Source organism: Idiotropiscis lumnitzeri, chromosome 7, assembly GCF_059441095.1.
Source record: "Idiotropiscis lumnitzeri isolate Australia: NSW breed Sydney's pygmy pipehorse chromosome 7, RoL_Ilum_1.0, whole genome shotgun sequence".
Taxonomy (NCBI): Eukaryota; Metazoa; Chordata; class Actinopteri; order Syngnathiformes; family Syngnathidae; genus Idiotropiscis; species Idiotropiscis lumnitzeri.
Window position 1 is genome coordinate 2,933,238 of NC_142397.1, and position 25,745 is coordinate 2,958,982.

The following is a 25,745-nucleotide window of genomic DNA, read 5'->3' on the forward strand; positions in this document are numbered from 1 at the left end:
TCCCGCCCCAATTTTACAAGTTCAATCGGTTGAACACGCCCCCCCCCAGACGCCCGAACAATGTCTCAGACTTTACGACGTGGCACACAATATTTGTATCTACGCCAGTTCGTCTAAATACACGAAAACATCGGCGACCGCTGTTTGAGAACATCATTAATCGGCTGGTCCCGCTGGATGATGTCAGGGGGAAAAAAATTGCTTCTGGAAGTGGGAACGGAGGCTGAAGAGCACTCGGCAAGCGCTCCCACAGGTGCAGCGCAGCGGCCGACGTTACCGAGTGAGTCACTCTCACTCACAAGAGCGTGCGTACATTAGAGGCCGGCTCGGGCCAGATATGCTTTTATACGCCGAGCAACGTTGCCTTTCGTTGCTAATGATCCCGCAAATTGCCTCTTGAGGACGCCGTGTTCTGCTGCATGCTTGGATAGCCCGCTGCCAGGGAGCCTGAGCCGCGCAAAAAGGGGAACTTGTACGCTCCAAAACTGGATTTAAATTATACTGGATTAAGCAATTTTGAAATGTGAGCCATTTCAGCGTTTTGCGATCAAAGTCACAAAGGTTTTCGTTCTCTCTGTTCTTTAGTAAACAGCATCAAAAGCATCTAAAAAATGTTTTCAAGCAAAAAGGGGAAAAATGTACTTTTAGTAAAAGGAAACAACAAAAAACAAGACTGAGAAGGGACTTTTGATATATAAAAAATAAATAAATAAATAATAAAAAATAATAAAATAAATAATAATAATAATAAAATAATAAAAAATAAATTTTAATAATAATAATAATAAATAATAATAATAAAAATAAATACTAATAATAAATACTAATAATAAATTATAATAATAATGATAATAATAACAAATAATAATGATAATAATAAATAATAATAATGATAATAATAAATATACACATATATATATATATATATATATATAAAATGCGCTGTAGCATGGCTTGAAATGAACATCAATGTTTTTTAGGGCGGGCGTGATATATAAGGGGTGCGTATTATCCGTGGGAAATTACGGGCCTACCGTACTTTGTATATAAGTATAAAATATTAACGACTGCATTAGGACGAGTCACAGCCTAGGATGACGTTTTGCCTCACCTGGAGAATGCGGCGGCGGCGTGCACATGAGCACGACACCTTGGCCTTCACGCACCGAGACGCCACCCCGGGTCTTTGCGCTGAACTCTCCGATGTCTGCAACACAATGCACACAGAACATTATGAACAACAACGTTGTCAAATGTGATGTTGGTCCATCTATCGAGCGAGCCTGTTGAAGTGGGATACAAATTTGACAATCACTCCCGGAAGATGAAGGACAACTGCGAGTTTTCAGTTCATTTTTGGAATGTTGTACGTAGCCAAAACACCCGCAGCCCTAATAACAGCACGATTAAACGTAATTTGAGTCAATTTGTTCTATCTTTAATGAAGGCCTTCACACGAATCAGCAGCCAAGAAGTAGCTGTCAGCCTCCAAAAAAGTTGGTGCCCCCCGTTTTCGATCCATCGGTGCCAGCAGGCTAATTTGCTCCCAAATTTGCGCTCTCACTTTCAAATCACTTTTTTTCCCCCTCAATAACAGCTCAACGCTCACACTTTCAAGCCTGATTCCGAGACATTTTGTGTGGCCTCAACACGGATGAAAATTCACCAATTTTGACAAGTTCACGTATCTCGGTGCAAATGGTTGTTTTGTTTTATTGGCACTTAAACAACCGACCAAAATTCACTCAGTCGCGGCCCCGTTCGAAAGAAATCAGCCCCAGATTTCAGTTGAACCAATCAACATCAAATTAGGTGGTCTATGTCATGACAGAACACGTGAAAAGTAAGACACGTGAAAATTGGCAATGTTGGCAAATTGCAGAGGAATTCGCCCACATAAAAACTATTTACCGAAAATAATATGCGCAACTTTCTTCGCCTTTCTATGCGTTTGACATGTCGTGAGAGGCAGAACAATGAAATGCTTTTCAATTAGCTGGCGAGGGGCACACAAATTTATTTTATTGTGACATTTGTTTTTTCAAATCTCGGCTGCTAAAAGGTTGGGAAACATCAGCATACATATTTTTAAAAAAAATCTGGGGGGCCAAAACCCTCTCACGCAGGTGTGTCAAACATACGGCCCGCGGGCCAAATCAGGCCCACAAGAGGGTTTAATTTTAATTAAAAAAAAAAAACAAAGTATGACGTAAATAAAATAAATAAACACATTCAACTACGACATCACGCAAATTGGGATCATCTGCTTGATATTGACGCCAATTATTTTATGTTATAGATCATGATTTAATTGGTCCGACCCACTCCGTAATAGATTTTCCTCCATGTGGCTCCTGAGCTAAAATGAGTTTGACAACGCAGGCAGAGCATGGCACCGCGGTTTAACGATCCCGTCGAGGATTCACCTTGAAAAATATCGACAACATATTCAAATGCAGCCGCCAGTCTCGATTATTTGCTAAAACGTGAAAACGTAGCGCTAAGCACACAATAACGTCATCGGTGTCGTATCCCCGAGCTTGTCCTTGCGGCGCCGCAAACCTCCAAGGTGCCTCGGAATCAACGGACGTGAGGCCTTCAGCCGTCTGCCGGCTGATGCAAACCTCTTTACCTCCCATTGATTTCTCAACATTGGGCTAAACTCCACATTTGGCTTCTTGCCGCTCATCCGGGCGGCTTGCCGTCTCCGCCCTCGAGATGCTTGATCCCCCGTAATCATGCCTCATTTGCTCCATGCGACGAGTATCGATCAGAGGCGCTAACGACCCGCCCGCCGCGGTCACGCTTGATTGATGAGCGACTGTCAACTCTGCCCGTCTTGTAAAGCCATGCATAAATCCCCTGCTTATTGCTCATCGGGGCTTTAATGGACTAACTAGGTGGCGATAAGACCGGAATAAGGTCGTCTTCCAATCATAAAGGTGAGCGTGCATCAGCTAGTAAATAAAAAAAAAAAAAACAAGAAGCCGTGGCGGCGTGATCAACAGTATGTTAGATTGTACAAGCACGGTAATTACAAGGCGACAACACAACTGCTGCACTTGCAAGAGCAGATGGGATGCACGCGGCTATAAATAGCCCACATGCTGTGGAGAAGGTCCGGTCCTAATTTAATGAATATTGAATGGGACCGAGTCTCCCACTGGTGAAGCATGATAACAAGTCCTTCCAAAGCAGACGCATTGTAGGTTGAAATATCCAATCACCGCAATGGGATTTGCTGGGAAACATCTGCGGCGGATGCAATTTTGGTATTCAGGCCTCGGCAAAGCCGGTTGGTGTTAGTTTGCATAAAGACGCTTTGTAAGGAGCGTTAATGAGCGGTGTGAAATTGACGTGATAAAGATAGTGTGAGGAAAGCACGAGACGGACGTCGCTTGCCACCATTCGGATTTCCGCTTCAAAATCAAAAACCTGCGTCAGCAACAAGACGGCAGAATTATTCAAGGTATCTGAAAGGAGAAGTGAGAAAACGGAGACTTGCAGCAAAGTGGTGGCTTTGGAGTCGTTGGACGAGCATCTCGGTGAATTTCAAAACTTCATTTATTCAGCAATTCAATTCAAAAATTGAAACGGAAGTTCAGTTTTTATGACATGGAAACCATATTTTGGTTATTTTCTGCTATATAAGCCCTCAAACAATCATGTGACCCAAGGCTGCCCTGTGATTGGCTGCTAGCCAGATGACATAGAACTCAAAATGTTCCAGCATGGCTTTTTTTTTTTTTTTTTGCGTAAAATCACATTTAAAACGTAGAAATGTAATGAAATTAGAAAAGTAAAAATTATTCAACAACTATGTTGATAATCAATTCATCATTTAGGGCCTTTGTTTAGCCTCAGATTTTATTCTTATTTTATTTAATCAAAATAAGACATTTCAACAATGCCAAAAACATCGTCAATTGATTATTTGAACACAAACTACATTTTGATCCGATTAAACGATGAGATACTCGATAGAATAATCAATCAAAAAAATACTCTGGAGTGACAGTCGCTCCACTGTGTGACACGCTGCATCTGAAACAGGCAAAAAAAAAACCTAGTTCTTAACCAATCAATATTCATGACTTTTTTTTTTAAATAATGCAGCAACGATGGCGCGGTCGTTAAGGAGTCGTCCGACATTACAAGTCAACATATGTCTGCATGAATGTTTCAAAACGCCGTGACGCAACCTGCGGCAAACGGCAGCAGGTGCTTGATGCTAATTAGCTTCGGCGGGCTTCAATCAGGACGCATCAACGTAAGCGCCATTTCTAACTGATGGAGCATTCCTGAGTGGATTGGGGCTCCCGTCGCTCCGATCTAATCACCACTTGTACCTTTTTTTCCCTTGGAAAAAAAAAAAGTGACCTTATTAGGGAACCGAACCAGTCAGCATTCAACTTTGAAATATATTTACAAACACGTGTTCATAATATTGCAAAAAAATATTTTCAGTCAGGAATGCAATCGAAGTTTTGTTTTGGGTTAATAAAAATGGCTGTGAGTAATATTGCAAACGTTATGGAAAGCAAACTGTTAGTACGCAATAATGAAATCATTGCAGCGCCTTCTGGTGTGCGTGACGTGGCCACTGGGGGGCAGTATAATACAGTCATGCTGACAGACGAATACACGTTTCACAATTATTGGAAGTGCTGCAGTAACTTATATTGTCTATTTGTTTTTGTTTAGATATCTGCTCCCTATATTGCTGTTATGTGTTAGCCCGTCTATGGCAAATGGGAAATGTTGCGTTAGGTCTGATAGCTTTTTTTTTTTTAAACACATTTTTGGGTGACTTTTTCTCGATCATGTCAAGTTTTTGAGCTATAGGATCCCCATTTTCTTCAAAGATATGAGACAAATGTGTTTGTAAGTAAATAATACACGAAGATGCAAGCTTTAAACAAAAAAATCTACATAAAAAGGAATTTATAATGCTATGCTCAAAAAGGTTAAGAAAAAAACGCTAGCACTAATCCAATCAATCCCCAATATGCTTGTTTTCTCTTTGCAGATATTGTACTGACCTATTGGGAACCGCACACACCTCTCACCAATTGAATTTTGCTTATCTGGTAAGCAGTGAGAAAAAAAAAACTTGAGAGGCTAGAAAATAACTGACTGCAATTTGCCAATTCTAATGTAACTTAACAGATTTTTTTCCTATGCTACATTTTAGCATTAAGCTAGCAACTTCAAGGCAACGTTTTACGGTTGTTTTAAGTAACAGAAGGTGTCAGTCTGTTTTAGGTTTAATGGTTAGTTTGATGGTAAACTTTTTTTTTTTTAAAGTCTGGTTTCAAAATAAATGTTCACTATCAGCCAAGTAAAGTTGACTTCCCTCTACTCTTGATTTGAATGCTTTCTATACATTGGTCCTAAAAAAACAAACACATTGAGCGATACCTACGCCCCACACCCGGAGGGAAGGTGTGGGCGAACACTTTCAAAGCAGCAGCCCGACTGGGAGCTCCGACACCACCAAAAAAAAGGCTGCGAGTGGAACATCTTTTTGCAGGCGGCGTGACTGAAGCGTTCCGAGTGCCCTCCGGCTGCTGCGCTCCGCCGCCGCTTGGCCGGTGAGCCGTCACTTGTGAGGCGTTGCGCAGCCTTTACCTGACCCAGCAAAAATTCTGCCAGCTAGACTCGACCCGGCGTCACCCGCATCCAAGCGGCGTGGTTTTTCCTTCTGAGCAAGTCACGCACGACCTAAGATTCTCTTGTACGGCTGAAGAATTGGAAATGGATTCTGCTACTTTTTTCCAAAATAATGTTTGTTGGGCTTTTTTTTTGGGGGGGGGGGGCAAACTCTTGTAGCCAACCTTTGTACAAACAAAAAAGATTCAACCAAAACATGAATAATCTGCTAATTGAAGGGAGTTGGTTAGATGGCAGCGCTTTGGATTTAGCTAACTGAGCAATTTTGTAAGATGAGTTGTGGAACATTTCCTGGAAACTCAACAGTGCACGTTGTGACGAGAGCAAAGCAGGAGACCTCAACGGACAACAGTTACGGTGTGAGATGACAAATCTCGTCTTAAATTGAAGTCCGCAGTATCATCCGTGTGTTTGCTTGCGCCCGTATCTGCAAATCCGCAGCGGGCATTTTGACAAAAACGAGGCAGTGCATCAAAGGTTGGCCTTTACTGTGAAACTGCAACTTTAGAACAAGTTATTGTACAACTAGCCTGTCCGCACATATGAGAGGAAAAGAGTCAATAAAGCGCTTTGCATGCATCCATTCCAGAATGCCTCAAATGTGATGGCATTTCTGCACAGTGCACCGAAAAAACTATATCGGCCGATGAAAATCCCAAAAGCTTTTTTGGCCTGAAGAAGAACTAGCTTTTTAAGAAAAGACCGCACTTCCCCCTTTTTTTTTTATCTTTCCACCCTCTGTGCACATAGTTCCAGGCTAATTGAGCCATTTGTTTCCTCGCTCTCTCCTCCCGCAAGCAGAACACACCAGACTGTGAACTTTCTTCCTCCCTATAGGCTCACCAATGAGGCCATTATGGTCTTTGCTCGTAAAAAACCAACACCGGACTTTCTTCTCTTTCTGCTGGGCCGAGGCTGTGATATTGTATTGGAGGTCCGCAAATTAGTGGAGGAGGGGGAGTTCATTGACCACCTCAACGTGGCAATGAAGGGAACATCCTGTCAATAGCGCGAGTCGACTTCCTCCAAGAAAGCATAAAAACATTGTAGCTAATGATCCAACAGCCCCCCCCCCAAACTCCAACTGCAGTCCCTTCCATTTTTGTCTCTTTTGCACCATTTGAATGCAATGAATTTATCAATCAGTAGAAAATTTAAGTTACCAAAAGATTGCGTGTTATAAATCTGATATTTTTTATTGCAATACAGTTTTAGTTATTAGCTTGTGTTTTAAAAAAAAAAAAATACACAGAAAAAGGATCTTGGACAAATCAGAATTGTAATATTGAGGAAACAGCCATGCACCTATTTTCTTGATTGATGAATTAATCATCATTGTCACTGTCCACATCAGAGCTGAAAAGCCAAAAATAATGATATGGATGATTTTTACAATCACGTCCAGAGGCTTTCTGAAGCCCCCCCACGAGGAAAAAAAAATATGCAAAAAGTGGACATCTTGTCATGATAACATATCCAAAACAAAAATGTGCTTCTGCTGCCAAAAAAAAAAATAAATAACTTTCTCATCCAAACATCTTTAACAGCTAACCGGTGTTGCAATAAACACTGTGTGTATTTTCTTAAAGGTCTCCCGAGAGTTGCAGAAATGGCTGCCCATGGTAGTAAAAAAAAAAAAAAGATGCGTTTGAACTTCTGCTCAATGTTTTCCTTCTATAATAACACTAACGACCACAAGACTGCCTGATGATGTTTTAACGACAGAAAATACCGGTGGAGCCTTCTGAGGCACACAGATGTGAAAGGTCATTGCATTTACTGTCGTAGCCACGCCCACACATGGGATTGGCCTAACCAAAACATTTCATGTCAGTCGATGAACCAAACTTGGTCTTAACTCACGTGAACTGTGAAAAGGTCAAAGTGGTAAACGAATAGCGCTAAAGTCACAATATCGAATCATGTGTGCCAAAGAAGCCTATTCGAACAATCGGTGGTGGGCGGTCAAGGCCTTCAAAGCCCTCTCTGCTAGTTTAGAATTAGAATTAGAATTAGAAATCCCTTTATTGTCATTGTACTACATATTATATCTCAGTGTTGTATTTTTAGGTGAGAGTTTTTTATCCAATCAGAATTTAACTAGCTTGTGTTGCCGGGCAGATTTCATAGCACCGGTGGCACGTACTATTTGCCCAAGACCTTCAGAGTCAAAAGCGCGGCCGTCCGTGTGGTGTGAGTGAGCACGGCTCTTAGAGTTGATAGACAGTTGCGATAGCCAATCAGATCACGACTTGGTGACAGTAACGCCTTCTCGCAGGCCTCACGTTGAAGGTGATGAACGCGTCTTGCGATTCGATACTCACTTCTGAGAGGCCAGCACAAATCCACAACAGACAATCGTTGGAAAAATAAAAATTAAAAAATTTGCGTTGTTTTAACCCACAATGGTCCAAAGAGAGAAAAGGGAGGATTTCATCGCAGATACACTTGCGAGGCCATTTTTAAGGCGGACCTTTCAAGAGAAGCTAGCCTGGTTGTCAGAAATGAAGGTAATATGAGCGGGGATTTATTCAAGTCGGACTAAGTAGGACTTCACTGAAGGCTGAGATGTGAAATGCACGTCTACCAATAGCATGCAGCAATAATACAAGTCTACTCACATGCAAACTGTAGATGAGCATCCCGGCTCAGGACGGTGCCAAACGCGTTTTCGGCGCGGCACTGGTACGTCCCGAAATCGGCGCTCTCGCTCGCGTTGGCGATGATCAAATTGCCCTCTGCAAGCCTGTAGCGGAGGTGCGCCCTGGTGTCCACTTGGGTGCTGTTGACGTACCAGCTGAGTGGAAAGCGCACAGGAAGTAGTTTGTGAGGTGATTGTGTTTGTTTGTTCGAGGTGCTTTCTGCCAAATCAGCGGTGCACGTTCCGACAAGAATGAGGCAGCAAACATCACGGGCAGAGGCGCAATTACCTGTACGTGGGCGACGGGTTCCCTCGCGCCTCGCAGTGCAGCACCACTTTGTTGTCGCCGCCGTCCAATGGGAAAATCACGTCGTCCGGTTCATGGAGGAAAACAGGCCCGAACTCTTCGCTCTCTGCACAAAAGAGACGGACGGGCGTGAGCGGGAGAGAAAGGGAGGATAATCGCCATTATCACTGCAGGAGGTCCACTGGCTTGTGGAATTTGTTTACTTGAGGTTGTTCCCGTGGCTCGGGCGCGTCTTCAAATCAAGACTCTATAAAAGCAAACATGCAAGCTGCGAAGGAATCACAATGGAAAGCGGCTTCTTATAACCCACAGGAGCAATTCGGGGCGGTCCAAATAGAAAGTCTGGTCGATAAATATTGTTCAAAGGAATTAGCATCCTGCGGTATCGTTGACGCATCACTTGGACCAAATTAGACGTTATTTTTGATTGATATTAAATCCTGATTAATAACAATGATTGTTCACCGATTTTAAAACTAAAACCAGAAAATAAATGATTAAAGTTAAATAGTTAAATCGAGAAAAATAATAGCAATAACAAAAAAATATATAAATATCGGCTGTTCCTGCTGGGCACGCCTTGGCCTCACAGGGGCAGTGTGGTGCCACAAAAGTATGACGTACACACTTGGGTTAAGGTTAGAAGAAGAATGTTACATTGAGCTCTTTTAATATAAGGCCATTTTTCAAAGATTGGGAACAATACGTACTTTTGAGTATTGTTATATTACATTTAAGAATGTGTTCCTACAGTATTTGTGTGTGAATATTTGTAATTTGAAGGAATATCACCCCCGGAAGTCGATGCTACTTTCCCATTAGCATGTCAATGGGATTTTACATTGACCTTAGCCTTAGCACGAGTGATTTTTTTTTTAAAACGGAATATCTTGTAATTAAATCTACAATGTGTATGTTTAGCTTCATAGTCAACTCCAACTGAAGTTGTCATTAAACAGTTTAAAACTTGCTCAGCAACAGCGGAATCACAAAGTCATACTCTTGCTAGGCTAAATAATGCGCTACATTCTGAGTACTTTCAAAATGCTGGAAACCTTCAAACATACCACACGGTGCGACACATTCAGCATTTTTCTTCCATTAGGAATGATTGAGAGAAGCCACAATTAAAATCATTGTTTTGATAAATTGCTTAGCCCTGGACCAAAATGTGTGTTTCTTTTGTAAACGCACACACCAGCGGGCAAGCAATAGTGATAATAGAGGAGGTCGTGGCAGTCGTAGTTGCAGTAGTAGTTATCGTAGCGGTAGCGGGAGCGGTGGGCGTGGTCTCGGTGTTAGCAACCATGGTGGTAATTGTGCTTGTAAGAGTATTAGCGGTAATGCTAATTGCTAATACACAGCAGGAAAAGTGTTGCCGCTTGTGGTGAAAGTATTAAGCCGTGGTGGTAACACAAGTGGTGGTGGCGCGAGTCGTAGTTAATTAAAATTGTATTTTAAAAAAAATTCCATGGATCTTGACGGCTGTTTGATTGGATGCTGTAGCAAAAATTGTTTTTGGGGCCTAACAGTGTCCGACATTAGCAGTTGCCCGCTGGCCCGGGGCCAAAACGCGACTAAGTCAGGCCAAGTTCACTCATGCTGGCTTGACAAGACCACCGGAAGAAATTTGCTAAACAACAAATCAACATGAGCTTGCTTGTTTTGAGTTTCATCCCCTTGATCAATCATCTGTGCTCTTTTCACCGCTGTTGTTTCATGAAACTATGTTTGAAATGGAAGTCAGTTCCGGTTCCGGAACTGCAACGTGGCTTCATTCGAAAGACTATTCTTGCAACTTTTCAGACGCTGACAAATCTTGTTGATTTTTGATTGATCCGACTCAATAGACGAGGAGAGAAATAACGGAGCCGAAAGCACGAAAAGCACATATTCCTTCTGACTGGTCTACCAATTGCCAACAGCTTTCCTTGCAGGAGATGATTGTCGGCAGCACAAATGGATTTGAACTGTAAGAAAATGGAAGACGCTTGAGGTATTCTAACTAGCGCCACCATTTCTTCTTCTTCTTCTTCTCGCGTGGCTACATACAGTATCTAGCTGAATATATGCTTCCGCACCCTTCTATTTGGCCCTCGAGATGCATAAAATGTTTAGTTTTCCCATTCCGGGCGCAATTCACATTCAGCATTAAAGCACGAACGCTAGAATAAGAGCATCCGGTGACGAAGCAGCCACTTGAGAGAGGCGAGGGAGCGTATTTGTATTTAAAAAAACAAATGTCTGATTTTTTTTTCTTTTCTCCCTTTTCAATGATCTGTTTGCAGAATCAACAGAAAACAGACGAGGTTTTTTTTTTTTCATTTGGTCCTGCAAATAGTGGCACCCTGACAGGTATTTACTGCTGATAACAAACCCTTGAAGCAAACACAAAGGAATACAATAACATTCCCATCGTCCTTTTTTTTTTTTTGTGCTTCAGAGATTTACATCTAAAATTAAAATCAATCAACCAGACACTCCATTTGCGCTGAGATATAGATATATTTATCGTTTCAAAATCGTTCAGCTCTATTGCATTGCAGGCGTGGTCATAGATCATATTACACTCCGAAGGATTTAATAAAAATGAATTTTGTGGACCCCTAAACTACGTCTTGCCGTTCCGGTGCACTACTGAACCTCCCGACACGTTAAGTGGACTCATTAGAAGACGTGGCTCATTTCAAATTGAACGTCAAGGCCGTCTGTCACTCAAGCAACTCGAAAATCACCAGACGTGTTTAAAAGCTACATGACGGCATGTCGGAAAAAAAAAAACACGGGGACAATAACACGAGGAGAGGACGTTATCGGCCACTTCCGTCTGCTTTTATGCAGACACTTGACATTTCCGTTAATTAAGCACTCCAGACACAATGAGTATGATGCCATTAATTCGGCATTAACGGATCGATGTGTCATTAGAGCCGCTCGAAATGATTTACTATGGCAGACGGGGAGATTTATGACAGAGTGCTTCCGGCCCCTGACAAAGATATCCGTCATATGGGCGGTTGTCGCGGTGACAAGCGGCGCCACTGAGAAGGCTCCAGCCCGAACGCCGTCCATGACGGATGAGTGGGATTCAAAATCCAGATCTTGGCGGCCAGCCCGTGAAGCTAGAGAAAAGAGGGTGCCAACTCGGAGGGATTGGAGATGAAAATGAGAACTTCTCGATTGCGCTAGCTAGCAATTGTCACTATGTTGTAAAACGAACGAGTAAGACAATGTCCAAAGTTGGGGATCGTTTCACACTTGAGCTCAAGTGCAAGAACAATTAGCTTAAGTTAGACAACTGTAAAGTAAGAATCGTTAGCTGGTTCACTGCTAGTTACAATGAATTGTAATTCACAACAGGTGGTAAAGTTAGAGGGAGGATCGAAACAGCTGCCGGTGCTCTTTCAAAAAAAACAATAATAAAATATAGTCAACACAAGCCCAATCTTAGCCAGTCTGCTGATCGCCACGAATGTCGCCATCGCTCCACGCACGCACTGGCTAATGTGAAAGAACGTCAACAGCTGACATTTCATATCCTGATTCCGGTGCAGTCGAGCAGTCCAACATGTTGATGTTCTTCTCAAAACTGGTTTCATGAGGAAAATTAAGTGCATGTTTTCTGCTTTGGCCTCGTGTGTCTGTTAGCCACATTAGCCCGCTGGCATTGCCCACAAACCGTTCGGAGCACATAAGCGCTATATTGTTGGCTATTTGCTATAATTAGTCACGTAATGTTGTAATGATTATTGCCCCTTAAAAAAGTTACAGTGAGAGGGGGTGGAATTTATATTAAAACATACGTAAGCTTTTCATATAGTCTTTAATTGTAATACATTTTGTCATTACAATGTCTTTTCTTGAGATTCTACGTGTTTAGTGAATGACAGTAGAGTATTTTTACTGCAGGCATGCCGAAGCAGCGATGCGGACTAACTTTTTATTTTCACTAGGATCATAATGGACCATATTTTAAGCTATTAATGGCGCACACTGTAAATTGACTTGAAAGAAAAAATAATTCCAATGACCACAGGTGCCATACCTTCACTTCTGTAGTCCTCCGGAGAGCCGAGAAGGCTGAGGGCCGGATGCGGGTGACTGGCGAAGACGGGCCAGTCGGGCGGCACCGCTAGCCCGCCGCCGCGCTGCTGCCGGTTTCGTCCACGGAGGTTGAGCAGCGCCGACGAGCTGTCCGCTTTCATTCGTAGCACGGCGGCATACGAGATGGGCCGCGCCGCCACCGCTGCAGCGAAGTCTGCGACAAGGAACAAAAAGAAATACGTCCTCTGGTTACGAACGACTTCCGTTTCTACAGTGGCGACATAATTCGACTTTCCGCGCAAGTTAGAATTAACGCGTTAATATGCCGTAAATCCCACCCCATTAGCTAATATTCTTCATGAAAAACTGTACCACAGGCAGTTTGCGGAGCTGGGCACTTGACCCCGGTCAGTCCCCCGCCCTCCTGCCGTGATCTCGGTACGTTCCGGCCTCAACCCTCCGGCCTTATTCATAAACCTTAAACTCTGGAAGTTTGGCTTTAGAGGGTTGAAATGCGTCATATACAAATAAATATATTAGCTTCAAATAAAAATGAACTATTAGCATTCAATTTCAAAAACTGAAACAATGAAATCATGACTGCCAGGATGGCCGAGTGGTCTAAGGCGCCGCGTTCCGGACCCAGTCTCCCCAGGAGGCCTGGGTTCGAATCTCGAATTTCCCCATTGTGGGACTAATAAAGGCATTATTATTATTATGATATCGCAATATGAGGTACGAAACAAGACAACCGTTGAATAAAATAATGCAAAACACTCCCTTGGAATAAATGGATGAAAAGATGCTTAAAAGGTTTTCCCATCATTTTCTACAATCTCACGGGTAGTTTGGACTTCTCCCCTCTACCTTTCATCGTTAACGTGGAGCTTTCAGGTCAAAACAATCTTTTGTGTTCACCACCCTCAAGTATCATTATCATCAAATGGAACATCATGGTAAGCAACACGTTTTATACAATTGACACCTTTCAACACCGGTTCCTTGACTGCAGTTCAATTCGTTCCCAAGTGGCGGTGTGCCAAATGTGTTGTTTTTCCTCACTATAAATACGAGTGGAAAAACAAATGGCGCAACGACTGAAGCCGGCGTTTAATGCGGCTCAAAGACGAGCTGAAAAGTCACAGATGGTGTTGATGAGCGGCAGAACATCCGACGCTGCCAGACAAATGGGAAAGGCTCAGAGTCAGGGCGCAGTGAGAGTTATGGAAGGAGGTTGAGCGGGATGTGATTAGAACGCAACACAACCCAAGAAAGTAATCTGAGAACCCTCAGGGAGGCGTCAGCTAAGAACAAAACAGAGCATGTGATTACTGCCTTACATGTATTACACTGAAGAGACAACACACGGACATGATAAAACGGTTTTATTTACACCAATAAATGTGGACCCGACTGATATGAATTATACAATGCAGATGCCAATATTTGGCAGTATACAATTCCCATAACTGATTAATCGGACGATCCTTTTTGGTTCCTGAACAAAAATAAAGATTCAAATGACAGGCAGAATATTTTTATATATTTGTTTGAAAATACTTCACACTGGATTCCCTCAAAAGAGCATCAAACAGCTGCAGCTCAATTAGAACACCGCAGCTCCGGTTCTGACCAGAACAAAGAGAACATTTTTAAACAAAGAAAGATTTTTTTTTGCCCCATAGCTATGATTATATATATATATATATATATATATATATATATATATATATATTCCTTTGTTTAAATAAACACAAGAGAGAAGTCAATGGCCCCTAATATTGTTTTCATAAACATGCAGACAATGAAGACATAAGCAGATCACCGTGTTTTTCTTTTAATAAGCAAAGATTCGTAATCCAGTTCAAACGTTTGCAGATTGCCTTCACTTTGGTAAACCGCATCACTTTCCTTTTGTAATTTGTTCATGAGTTGCTCTTACATTTGCGCTTTGACGTCTGGCATGGATTAGATTGCACTTATTGTCGCAAAAAAAAAAGAAAAACACTTGTCTTGTGTCCCAGGATAAACCAAGTAGGAAAAGGTCATTTGCTTTATTTGTGAAGAATGGCAGTCTGGGCTCAAGCAAAAAAAAAATAAAAAACTTCTTTTGTGGGCTATTAAAGACCACGTTCTCTTACTCTTGTGAAGGCTGTTCCCTTCATCTGATAAAAGCAATGACCCTCGTTGATCTGTCGAGCCATACCTTTCAGAAGCAGCAGCAAACCGGAGAAAATGCTCATTGCGTTATAAGAGGACGCACCAAATTCAATTTGTGCAACATTGTTGACGAGAGGTCTTATCACTGACTTTACGAACAATATAAGCCTGATTTTCATAGAAACAGTAGCTCAGAGTAATCAAGTGCAAAGTCAAGTAAAAGGTTATTTATTCAGATATATTTGCAAGATTATTTACTTTTCTGACAACTTGCGTTCGAAAACATGATGCCTGAACTTTATAAATCATAACTTGTTATATTATCAAACTTTCCAGACAACGACAAAAGGTAAAAACCACAAACTACTGGCGTTCAATATTTTTTCTGTTTAGCATAAAAAAGGGGTTGTTATCTTTAGCACATTTAGCATTTTATTTTTTTGCTAGTCAACAGGCAAGGTTAGCAAAGCTAAACCGACAGCTTTTGATAGCTTCTGACATTCAATAATTCTCTGTTTAGTCAGGAAAAAAGGGTTTATTATCATTAGCACATTTAGCTTATTTGTCTTTTGGTAGTCAACAGGCAATGTTAGCAAAGCTCAAGGAAAATATTTTGATAGCTTCTGGCGTTCAATTATTCTGTTTGGTACAAAGAAAGGGTTCGTTATCATTCGCACATTTAGCATTTTATTTTTTGCTAGTCAACCGGCGAGGTTAGCAAAGCTAAACCGACATTTTGATAGCTTCTGGCATTCAATAATTCTATTTAGCTGAAAGAAAGGGTTCGTTATCATTAGCACATTTAGCATTTTATTTTTTTGCTAGTCAACCGGCAAAGTTAGCAAAGCTTAAGGAAAATATTTTGATAGCTTCTGGCATTCAAAAATTCTGTTTAGTACAAAGAAAGGGTTCGTTATCATTAGCACATTTAGCATTTTACTTTTTTGCTAGTCAACCGGCAAAGTTAGCAAAGCTTAAGGAAAATATTTTGATAGCTTCTGACATTCAATAATTAAACAAACATGAGTTAATAAATGAGTTACAATAAAACAGCTCCCCCCCCCCCCACAACTACCCATCTATCTTTCTTCTTAATAGTGCAGCACATGCGTACTTTTTCCACCTCTGGATATAACACAGATTAGCATCCACGTTATAAGGTCAGCATTAGCCAAACCCGACCAAAGGGTCTCCAGGCACTGCGCCTAACATGCAAATTAGCCGCGATGGCGAGAGGTGAGGCTGAAGCAAGATGGCACGTCGGGGGAAACCCGGGGACAAGATTGCCGCTAATGGCACACACAGTGGCCCCGACTTGTGGCGGCTCCAGACTTGGGAGCAAAGAATTAATGGAAATAATGTACAGTAAGTACGCGAGACTCTGGCGGGGGCCCGAGAAGACGAGAATGATTAGTCGACGGAGCGTGAGATTAATGAAGACCTTCACGGGGGAGATTCTATTGACTGAGGCTGATTAGGCTGGAGTACATTTATTCAGTGAAATATCCTCCATCGAGTCGCCGGCCGTGAATCATTTTCATTTTCATCGCAGCTGCTCGGGCCGCTCCAATCTTTTGACTCTATTCTCGCGCTTGCTTAAAGGTTGCCCCAGTAACAAGTGACGGAGCTTTATTTTGCAGCCGGGCTTGCGAGGTTGGGCAAAACGCACACGTGGGAATTTTGAAAAGAGGACAATTTGCAGAGAAGACAAGCGCAGATTGTCCTTTTTTTTTTGCTCTAATAAGACCACATGAGAGAAAGCATGAAAGTAGTGGCTACTATTTTGTTTTAATAAACTGACTAGCAGTAAGGGACACGACAACAAGGGCAAAAAAAAAAAAGTCACTGGCCCTAACTTTGTTATCAATCATGGAAGTAGATTGCTTTTTTTTTTATGAATGAAAAAAAAACAATTGTTAGTTAAAATTAAAAAAAAATTAATCACCATCATTTGTGTTTAATAAACCAACAGAAAACGACTACAAGACAGAAAAAAATACAAATCAACTGTCCCCACTTTATTTTAATAAGCCCAAAATAAAAGATCACATGACACAAAGTTTGAAAAGAGATTGATTTGTTTCAAAAGTCTCACAAAACGGCAAAAGACAAACGTCCATCAAAAGTCAACTTCCGTTCCTTGGTTTTAATAAAACCCAACCACAAGACAAAAGACAAAAAAAGAACTCTCACGGAACACCCAGACAATTTTTCCGGCATATTTGAATTCAGAAGGACTTGATTATGAACCCAACCGTGACTCCCGTACTTCTTCCTTCCGTGCCTCTCCTCCCCTTCAAACTGGTCCCGTGTTTCGCAAACTATAATTGGATGTGATGCCTGCAAGCCTGCAGGGCTCACATGCTGAACATTGTTTCCCGGGTGATCATATTAAAGATATTTGCATATTCATGTACACTATTCGCAATATTAGAAGCAATAGGATATGTTTTAAGGGTTTTAATGTCGAACGAGTGTTGTGCTCGTTAGACGAGTGTGGCATCACCTGCCGTACTATTCGCTTCATGTGTGCAGCATTCTCTAATTGGCTGCAGGGAGTGTGGCTCATGAAAACATTCTTTTAACCAGCACTGGCGTCGGCACACAGAATCCCCCCCCCCCTAAAAAAATGTCAAATTCAGAATCCAAAGCTGGTTTTATTTCCTGGGCTCAAGTTGTGAGTACAAGGGCGCTCGTGCCAGTTGGAGGGAGGCCACCAATCCCTGATGGTGCCACCCAAAATAGACCCCATCTTCTGCAGGTAGGGCTGCACATGCCGAGAATAATCGCAAGAGAATTTAAAAATGGGAAAGAGAACAAAAAGAAACATATTTTAAATATGGATTAACAAGATGCCACAGATAATTGCCCTTATTTTGTTTTCATAAAACCTCACGTAACGACTCAGTGGACAGCCATGACTGAAGTCGAACGCATTTCATGGAGTTCAAGAAACCAAAAAGCAAAGACTCAAAAAACAGTTTGTTTTTTTTATAAACTCACCAGCAAAGACTTACAAGGAGGCAAAGAGCAAACTGAATCGCTCCTACGGTGCTGAAATAAAGTGATGAGCGACGACAAAGAGGAGGAAAGTCGACCATCCTCATTTTGATTTGAAAATCCCGGAACTAAATACTTTGAAGCGGGCAGAAAGGATTTGTTTTTAATACCAAAACAAGCAAAGACCTATAAGACAGCAAAGACGGAAGTTGGCCGACTTTTTGGGTTTTTTTTGGGGGGGGAGCCGTGGGAAGACGGTAAGGATGGAAGTGATCTAAAAAAAACAGACGGATATGGAGACGGAGGACGATTATTTTTATGCTTTATAATACAATAAAATATATAATATTAATATATATATATATTTATATAAATTAAATATATATATATCTAAATGAATAATAATAAAATATATATATATAAATGAATAATAATAATAAAAAAATATATATATAAATGAATAATAATAATAGAAATCTATATATATATATATAAATTAAAAAAAATAAATATATATGTATATATATATATATATATTTTTTTTTTTTTTCAGATACTGACAAACATATTCAGTTTTTTTTCCAATCCAGCCTTTCTATCGGACTCCATTCGATCGTGCAGGTGCATCTGCAGTTAAGAGTCTATCACGGCAATATACTCATTTCATGTGTAGCGCATCAAAATCCATCAATTTTCCAAAAGCATATTTGTGACGAATGACACCTTCGCCCTCGGTCAAAGTGGCCTCATGCATCACCTTCCATGTAGTGCAAAGCATCTATATTCCCTGGAATCCACTTGGTCGAAATGGAGACACCTGCGAGCGACAGCTGAATTACACGTCTGCACTCGACACTGTGGTTCAATCAGCATCGGGGCGAAAGAAGAAAATGGCCCCGATGTCGCTGCCTTGCCGGCCCACTTTTTAAACATGAGCAAGCCGCGCCAAAGCCTCGCACCCTCCCTCACCGCCGCTGGATGCTTATCAGTAGAAATGGAAAAAAAGGAGCCGATAGCCGAGCGAGGGAGTCAAATTATAATTCGAAACGGGAAGAAGAGAGGCGCTGGCGTCCTCAAAAGTGGGCATCTTTTTGAATGTTCCGCGAGAACAATGGGGCAATAATCCATTACACGAGCCGTCATGTCCGAAGTATCGCGGCGCATAAAAGTCATAATCACACCCTCGGGGGCGTCTGAAGTGGCACGCTGAAGCCCGTTGAGCTTTTGTGACAGCTGTCGGTGCTAAACGCAGCACAAAAGGCACCGCGTTCCCATTTTAAAGGGCAGAGGGTTCTCAAATTTTTCGGGTGCGGGGACTCCTGAAAGAGAAGATTTACTTTCAACACAGCTCATCATCCGAATGCCGATTAAATATGTAAAAAGGTCATAAAATCACACAAAAATTAAGATTGGGCGTTTGAACTCTTCACATTTCCTAAAAAGCTTCGTTAAGGTGGTCGATAATCTGGGAGAAATCTTTAACTGGCGTATTTATTGAAAACTTGGAACACTTCTTCCCCATATCAGGAAACTGTCGCGCTACTTCTGGCAGGGGCATCGGAAACTGACAAAAAAGATCCAAGATTTCATTTTTCTTCACCCGAGTTGTGAGAGGTGACCGACAGCGAGACGGATCAATGCGTCTGGGGGCCGGCGTGTCTTTAATAAGAAAAAGAAAAAACAAAACACACAAAAGTCAATCGGTTGACTTCATTCGGTTTCATGTCTATCGCTTGCTACCTTGAGGCAAAAATACGATTGATTTTTTTTTTTCGCTTTCATGCGGTAGTTGAGCCTAAATCTTTCAGTCACACGCTAACTAATCATCTTTGGTTGATTTTTTAAATGGTATTGAACATTTTAGTGGAGATCAATGTTGATTTTTACCAGTTTCTTATTGGCACACATGCGGAGGGGAAGAAGAAAAAAAAAAAAATCAAAGCTGCAGGTCAGAGCAAGAACCTTGTGGACGATTCGACGATTATTTTTTTTTTCACCATGTCGATGGATTACTGCGCATATGCTTGAAAGAAAATTAGATCAACGTAATATCTCAATAAATTAGAGAAAATAAAATTATAAAATGTAAATTTTGAACATTTTCACAGCACATTAAAATAGTTCTGAAATATTTTCATTATTCAAATGTTCATTAATTTTGGTGATTACAACTTGACAGCCTCCACCCTAAAAAAAAAAAAAAAAGGAAATTTTAAGCTTGCTTAAATGAGAAACAATCCAAATTATTTTCAATATCCTGCGGAAATAAATAAACTTGTCTTCTTATTTATCGAGACTCTCGCGTTGCTTTGGATCCGGACGTCGATTCTGGCGAATACTTCAATCAAGATAGAAAACCATCCGACTCCGTGGCTTCTATTTTAAGCAGCAATTCTCTATTTCCTTCATATACATGTAAATGTGTAAAACGCAATTTTCTTCCCAGCCCTCAAATGTGCGCACATGAAGACCTCCCCGCACCCGCATTTTCATACGACATGTCTTCACGTGTGAATCCCCCGGCCGGCCTTAAAACAAAAAAAAACATCAACACGCGGCGCTTTCCTCCTCAAACGAGATTATTCGGCGGGACGACGGCGAGCTTTCTTACCTGAAAGGCCACTGATGACAGAGAGGAGGAGAATTGGTTTCCATGGTGACCCCATACTTGTTGAGGAGGGTCCTTTCAGCGAGGAGGTCAGCAGCTCTGCTTCTTCATCAAAGCTGCGCCTGCACGCAACCACGACGCGGTTAACTCCACGATTTGAGACGCAAATGCATTATTAACAATGAAAATAATCAGAGGAGGAAAATGCTGCTCATCGTTTTGTTTACATCCAGTGCGGCACAAAAATCTCAAGTCCACACACACATTTTTTTCCCAGTACTCTTGCATAAAAATTCAAGGATGGCACAAAACCAACTTTAAGTGAAAGAAAAAATTTGGTGCATTTTTCCCCAGTAATCGACTCAACCAAAATTTTTTAAATGATTGCGTTTGACCTGCATATGATTCCAAATCCGCATAAAAAAATTATTAGGCCTAATCACGTTTGTAGTATAGGGCAGTGTAAGATCCGGTGTCATCCATGACTGCCATCCAGTGGTGAATGGTGATATTACGACTTAAAACTACAATTGACTTCTGCATACAAATTTGTGGATTAAAAAAAATTAAAAATAGGAATAAATAAATAAATATTCTCCTCCTTTCTCTTTGTGGAAAATTATTCAGCGCATTTTGAATAATTTTTTGGAGGTTATACAAAATATATGACTGTACAATTGGGGAAGGGGTTTAATGGAGGTGCCACCCAGTTGCTCCTGTCTGGTCTATCGCATGTGCCGTGTATACCGCGCCCGCCTACCTACTTGGTCGCCTTGAAATGTAGTCGTGGCCAGGACCGGTTCCAAACACCCTTTGTCGTCAAAGCAGCCCTCCAACATAACCAAGACTCCACCATGTCAAGTTTTCCAACACCGGGCTGCCCATTTCGCGCTAGAATACCTCGGCATTTCAACATTATCCATTATTCATTTAAGTCGGGACCTCCTCCAAGGCTTACCTCGCCACCACTTCAGGTGGGCCACCGCCCCAAATTTGCCCGTGCCCTGAAACGTAATGTCATGCTAATCAGTTTTGTCACAAAGCACCAAACTACTAGCCAAAGCACATCTCGTGTCCTCTGGCACCCCACAAAACCAAAAAAAGAAACGGAAAAACAACGACACAATAACCTTGAACGAGGTAGAAAAGCGTGAGGCAATTTTGCAATCATGACGTGGACGATGGCGAAAGATCAGGCATTGTTTCCCGAACAGCGCTGACCTTTTTCGTCAATCATCTCTGTCACAGCCCGTGTTTATCTCTGATTAGGTGCAACATGTAGTATCCTCTCTCCTGTGCCCTCTCTCTCACATGTATCTCTCCACCTCTCTCTCTCTCTCCTCCCTCGCATCGTGATTGGGATCGTTAAGAGAACGCCGAGGGTTGAGGGAAGCATGTCCACATCCGGCAGGAGTTGTCCCGCATTTATCATTTATGGAAGCAGAGAGCCGGCCTCAGAGCCCCCCCCACCCCCCCCCCCCCCCTCACCCCCTCTCCACCAACTTCGCCTTTTCTTTCCCCTGTGCCGCATTGCTCTACTTCTGCCTCGGATGTTTTCATAGCAATCACACGGATCGAGATAGCAGCCCGTGAATTGCTGGCAATTGTTTTGTCCACCCTGCTGCGAGCGGGACCTCGCTGGAAACGCAGACTGGATCAAGTATGATTGGCCGCAAGGAGTGGAACACCAAAACAAAATATTGGGTAGATAACTGGTTTGTAAAAACAAAAAAATAAAAATTGTTCTTTCTGTATTTTTGTAGAGGGCCGCACTTATAAATGCGTATTTGCGCCGTTGTGGGCGTGAACACTGTCGCCGAATCTGTCTACCTGCAATGAAATCCACCAAAAATCGCGTTACACGACCCGCACCACATCTTAGACCTGGTCTTAACTCGAGTCTACTTTCTGCCACCTAGTTGCCAGGAAACAGAAAACACCCTCCATCAACTGGAACGCATACATTCAGAATTTTTTTTAAACTCCTATATCACATTTTTTATGGCAAAAGATGATTAAGCTTAATGACGAATGGAATAATTTTTATTCTGTGATCGTTATGAAGAGAAATCTAAATCTCTGAAGAAGGCGAAAGACTGTCGCCGAAACATGTCCGGTAACAAAAAGGACCGTTATAAACGGATCAGCAAATACATCATTTTTTAAAAATCTTTTCATATTGTCGCTGTCCTGTGTCCACTTATGTCCATTTTATTAAATGATTTGACGTGAATGGGCTTTACGCGTTACAGATATCGCATGAACGTGAAAATGTAAAAAAAAAAAAAAGAAAGAAATAAAATCCCAAATTGGACGTACGTGTTTTTTTCACAGGATAGTGACAAATCAGCAAAGTTCATTTATGTGATAAAAAACCTTGACTGATTATCAGTTGTATGACATCGTTTGTTCTGCCGTCTCGTGAAAGAGCATTTTATTTCTCAGACTGTCATTTTAAATCGTGGCTATAGACGGAAGAACAAAAATAAATTTGGTGCTCTAACTAAATAATAAATTTTAGACAAATCCGGTCGGTGTAATTAGATAATTTCCCGTGACACACCTGATGATATCTCATGGCACACAAATCCGGAACAATCCTGGAAAGTCTGAACACACGGTGCAGCAACACAATCAAAAATGTAGCGCCTAAACTATTTTCCCTTCCCCCACAATTGGCCAAACAAACGAGCATGTCGGCTCAGTGATGCCCATTTGCAGGCTGGAACTGACGTCACGAGAAAGCCGACGACGTGGCCCACATCTTCGGGCGTCAAATCGTCACTTTTCTCCGATGTTCAACCTTCCATTCAGTCGGAAAAAAAAAAAACTGGTTCATCCAGTTGTGTCCCAAAAAAAATGGAAGGAAGGACGCTCTGTGGCTGTGTAATAAATCAAAGCCAATCGGACAACTGCTCCGCTCGTTAGCGAGCCCGTCGGCCTCCGAGAAACCGACGCAGGATCGTCTACAACTTGACTCGTACGTATAATGTGAATCGTCAAAAGCAGCTTCCTCATCTCAAATCATTTTAGAAATGGCGATTTTTTTTTTTTTTTGCAACCGCTGACCTGTTCGGACGAAACAAAAAAATCCCAAGGATTGGTCTAATGGGCCTCCCAGTGAATACGCTGAATTACATTCCCGCCAGCGCGGCTTTCATGTGACCTGAGGAATTGTGAGAAACGACAGCCCCATGCTGACAGCCATGTTTGTTTTGGGCAGATCATGTGGCGATTCATGCGGGAAACTTTGTCTTTGTTTGTCAAGAAAGGTTCGCAGTCGGTCAGTTGGACGTACCGGTCGGCATTGAAAAATGAATGGCGGCACCGAACGTCAACAAGCCGCAGCACATTTTTGCTGAATATGGGGCATATTCTCCTGTTCGTCACAAACCCGAACCCGAACCCGAAAGACGTGTGATTCACACAAGTCTGAGGCTGGCATTTTATTTTCGGCTGAAGAATGCTACGATGGAGTCGCGACAGACCTGACTGAGCCGAATCGTTTAGGGCAAGAAAAGGTTTCAAAGTTCACGATGACGAACGAGGATCGAAGAGAATGAAAACTCTGCCAAAGCCCAACAGTACGAATATTTGGCAGTTGTCTTTGACCTTCATCCATCCTTCGATTATAAATTATTAAAAAAAAAGAAATTAAAAAAAAAAAACCTGAACCCGAAACCACATTTACAACCAAGGTTATAAACTAAAATGGAAACACTGCGGAACAATTTGAGAACATAAAAAAAAATAAAAAAATCTGTTGAGTTAGATTTAAACTAAAATCGGCATGCTCATTCTCAAAACTCAGTCAGTTCTTTTTGAGCACATGAAGTTTTTTTCTCCACATGTTACCGTCCAGATAAGCAGAATTTCATTTTTAGCTCGAGAAAAATTGTAGGAAGAAGAGCTGATCACGATTGGACTCATTTGAAGCGACACGGCAACTCGTTTTTGCAGTCAAATTTGAGACGGTCAGGTGAGAGGTGTGTGCAGCTCCCAGTAGGTCAATACGATCAATATTTGCCAACAGAAAGCAGGCAGCGTAGGAATTTAGAGGAATCGTTCTGGCTTTTCTTTTTCTTTTGAAATTCTATTTTGTTTTAAGCTGTTTTTTTTTTATTATCATTTTTAACAAAACAAGGATCTTAAAGGTAAAAAAACTTGATTGACCTTTCTCAACAAAAATCGTTTTTCCCAGTGTAATATTCATTCTCTGCTAGCGTAAACAAGTTTTAATGTTTTAAATTTTCACGTTGCAATTAACAAAATGGCAGAATGTCTTGGAATATTTATGGGTTTTTATTGACCTTTGCCTCGCCAATCCACAAAATGTTGAGATATTGTTTAGTGATGCCGCTCACTGACAATCAAACAGAAACAAAAAAAAAACTTGAGATAATTGGCTGAAGTAATTAAAAATATCCTATTAAAAAAAAAATCTGAAGAACATGACAATTATTCATCAACTCATAAATCTCGCCATTCGATGCACACCCACGCCGCGTCCGAGTGCATGAAGATGTCACCCAGCGTCGTTGTTGTTGTAAAACTTGTGAAATCTCACCATAGAATAATTTAACATCTCCGTGTCTGTCTGTCTGGCCGATTATGCAAAGCTACGTCACCCGACATCAAATTCCGGGAGCGGATTTTGTCCCTGCTCCGAGCGGCATCGCGACGAAGCTATCAAATGGCAAAGTGTGGCTATCTTAAAAAAATAAAATAAAAAGGGCCATATGATCATTAAGCCGACATTTGAGGCCCGCTCCCACACGCAATTATCCCCGCCGCTCATCCCTGTCGCTAACGTCGGCCGTCCGGGCGCTCTCTCGTCGCCACTTTTTCACCCCTCAATGCTTTTAATTGTCCCGCTGACCTCAATCAAAAGACAATTACCAAAGGGGAAAGCGGCGCGGGCAATTATCGTCTCTGCCATGACACCCGCAGATTACACGAGAGGCACGTCAGGCGTCCCCAATCGAGCGCCTTGAAAGGTCCGAAGATAGGTGAAGACGCTTCAAACGGACACTCGTGTTTGAAGAATCTTCAAAAAATGACCATTCATTTTCTTCCCACATCAGACGGCGTGGGCATAAAAGCTTCGGGTTTTTTTTGCATCGTCATTTCAGTGAGGGTATTTGCTTCCAACTGGGACTCATTAATTTAAATTCCATGGCAGAAGTTAAGTCAAAGCACAACTTTTGGAATTGGCTCACAACAGCGTCTTTAGACCAAAACGGCTGAGTTGCCGTTTGATATCGAAGAAACTTTTTTGTTTGTCTTCTTATGGGAGACGCAGACACCCAAAT

The 25,745-nt window shown here is 41.7% G+C and overlaps 1 protein-coding gene across 2 annotated transcripts in view; it reads right to left on the reverse strand.

The window, feature by feature from the left end:
* The window catches only part of cntn5 (contactin 5), an 88,747-nt gene that overhangs the window by 47,404 nt on the left and 15,598 nt on the right, over positions 1 to 25,745 (reverse strand). For both annotated transcript variants that reach the window (XM_088300804.1, XM_088300803.1), the window contains exons 2-6: positions 20,437 to 20,555; positions 12,667 to 12,879; positions 8,604 to 8,727; positions 8,295 to 8,470; positions 1,112 to 1,207 (exon numbers count right to left, since the gene is read on the reverse strand). In XM_088300804.1, coding sequence (XP_088156930.1) covers positions 1,112 to 1,207; positions 8,295 to 8,470; positions 8,604 to 8,727; positions 12,667 to 12,879; positions 20,437 to 20,491 — 664 coding nt within the window. In that variant the 5' untranslated portion in view covers positions 20,492 to 20,555. The remainder of the gene's footprint in view (positions 1 to 1,111; positions 1,208 to 8,294; positions 8,471 to 8,603; positions 8,728 to 12,666; positions 12,880 to 20,436; positions 20,556 to 25,745) is intronic.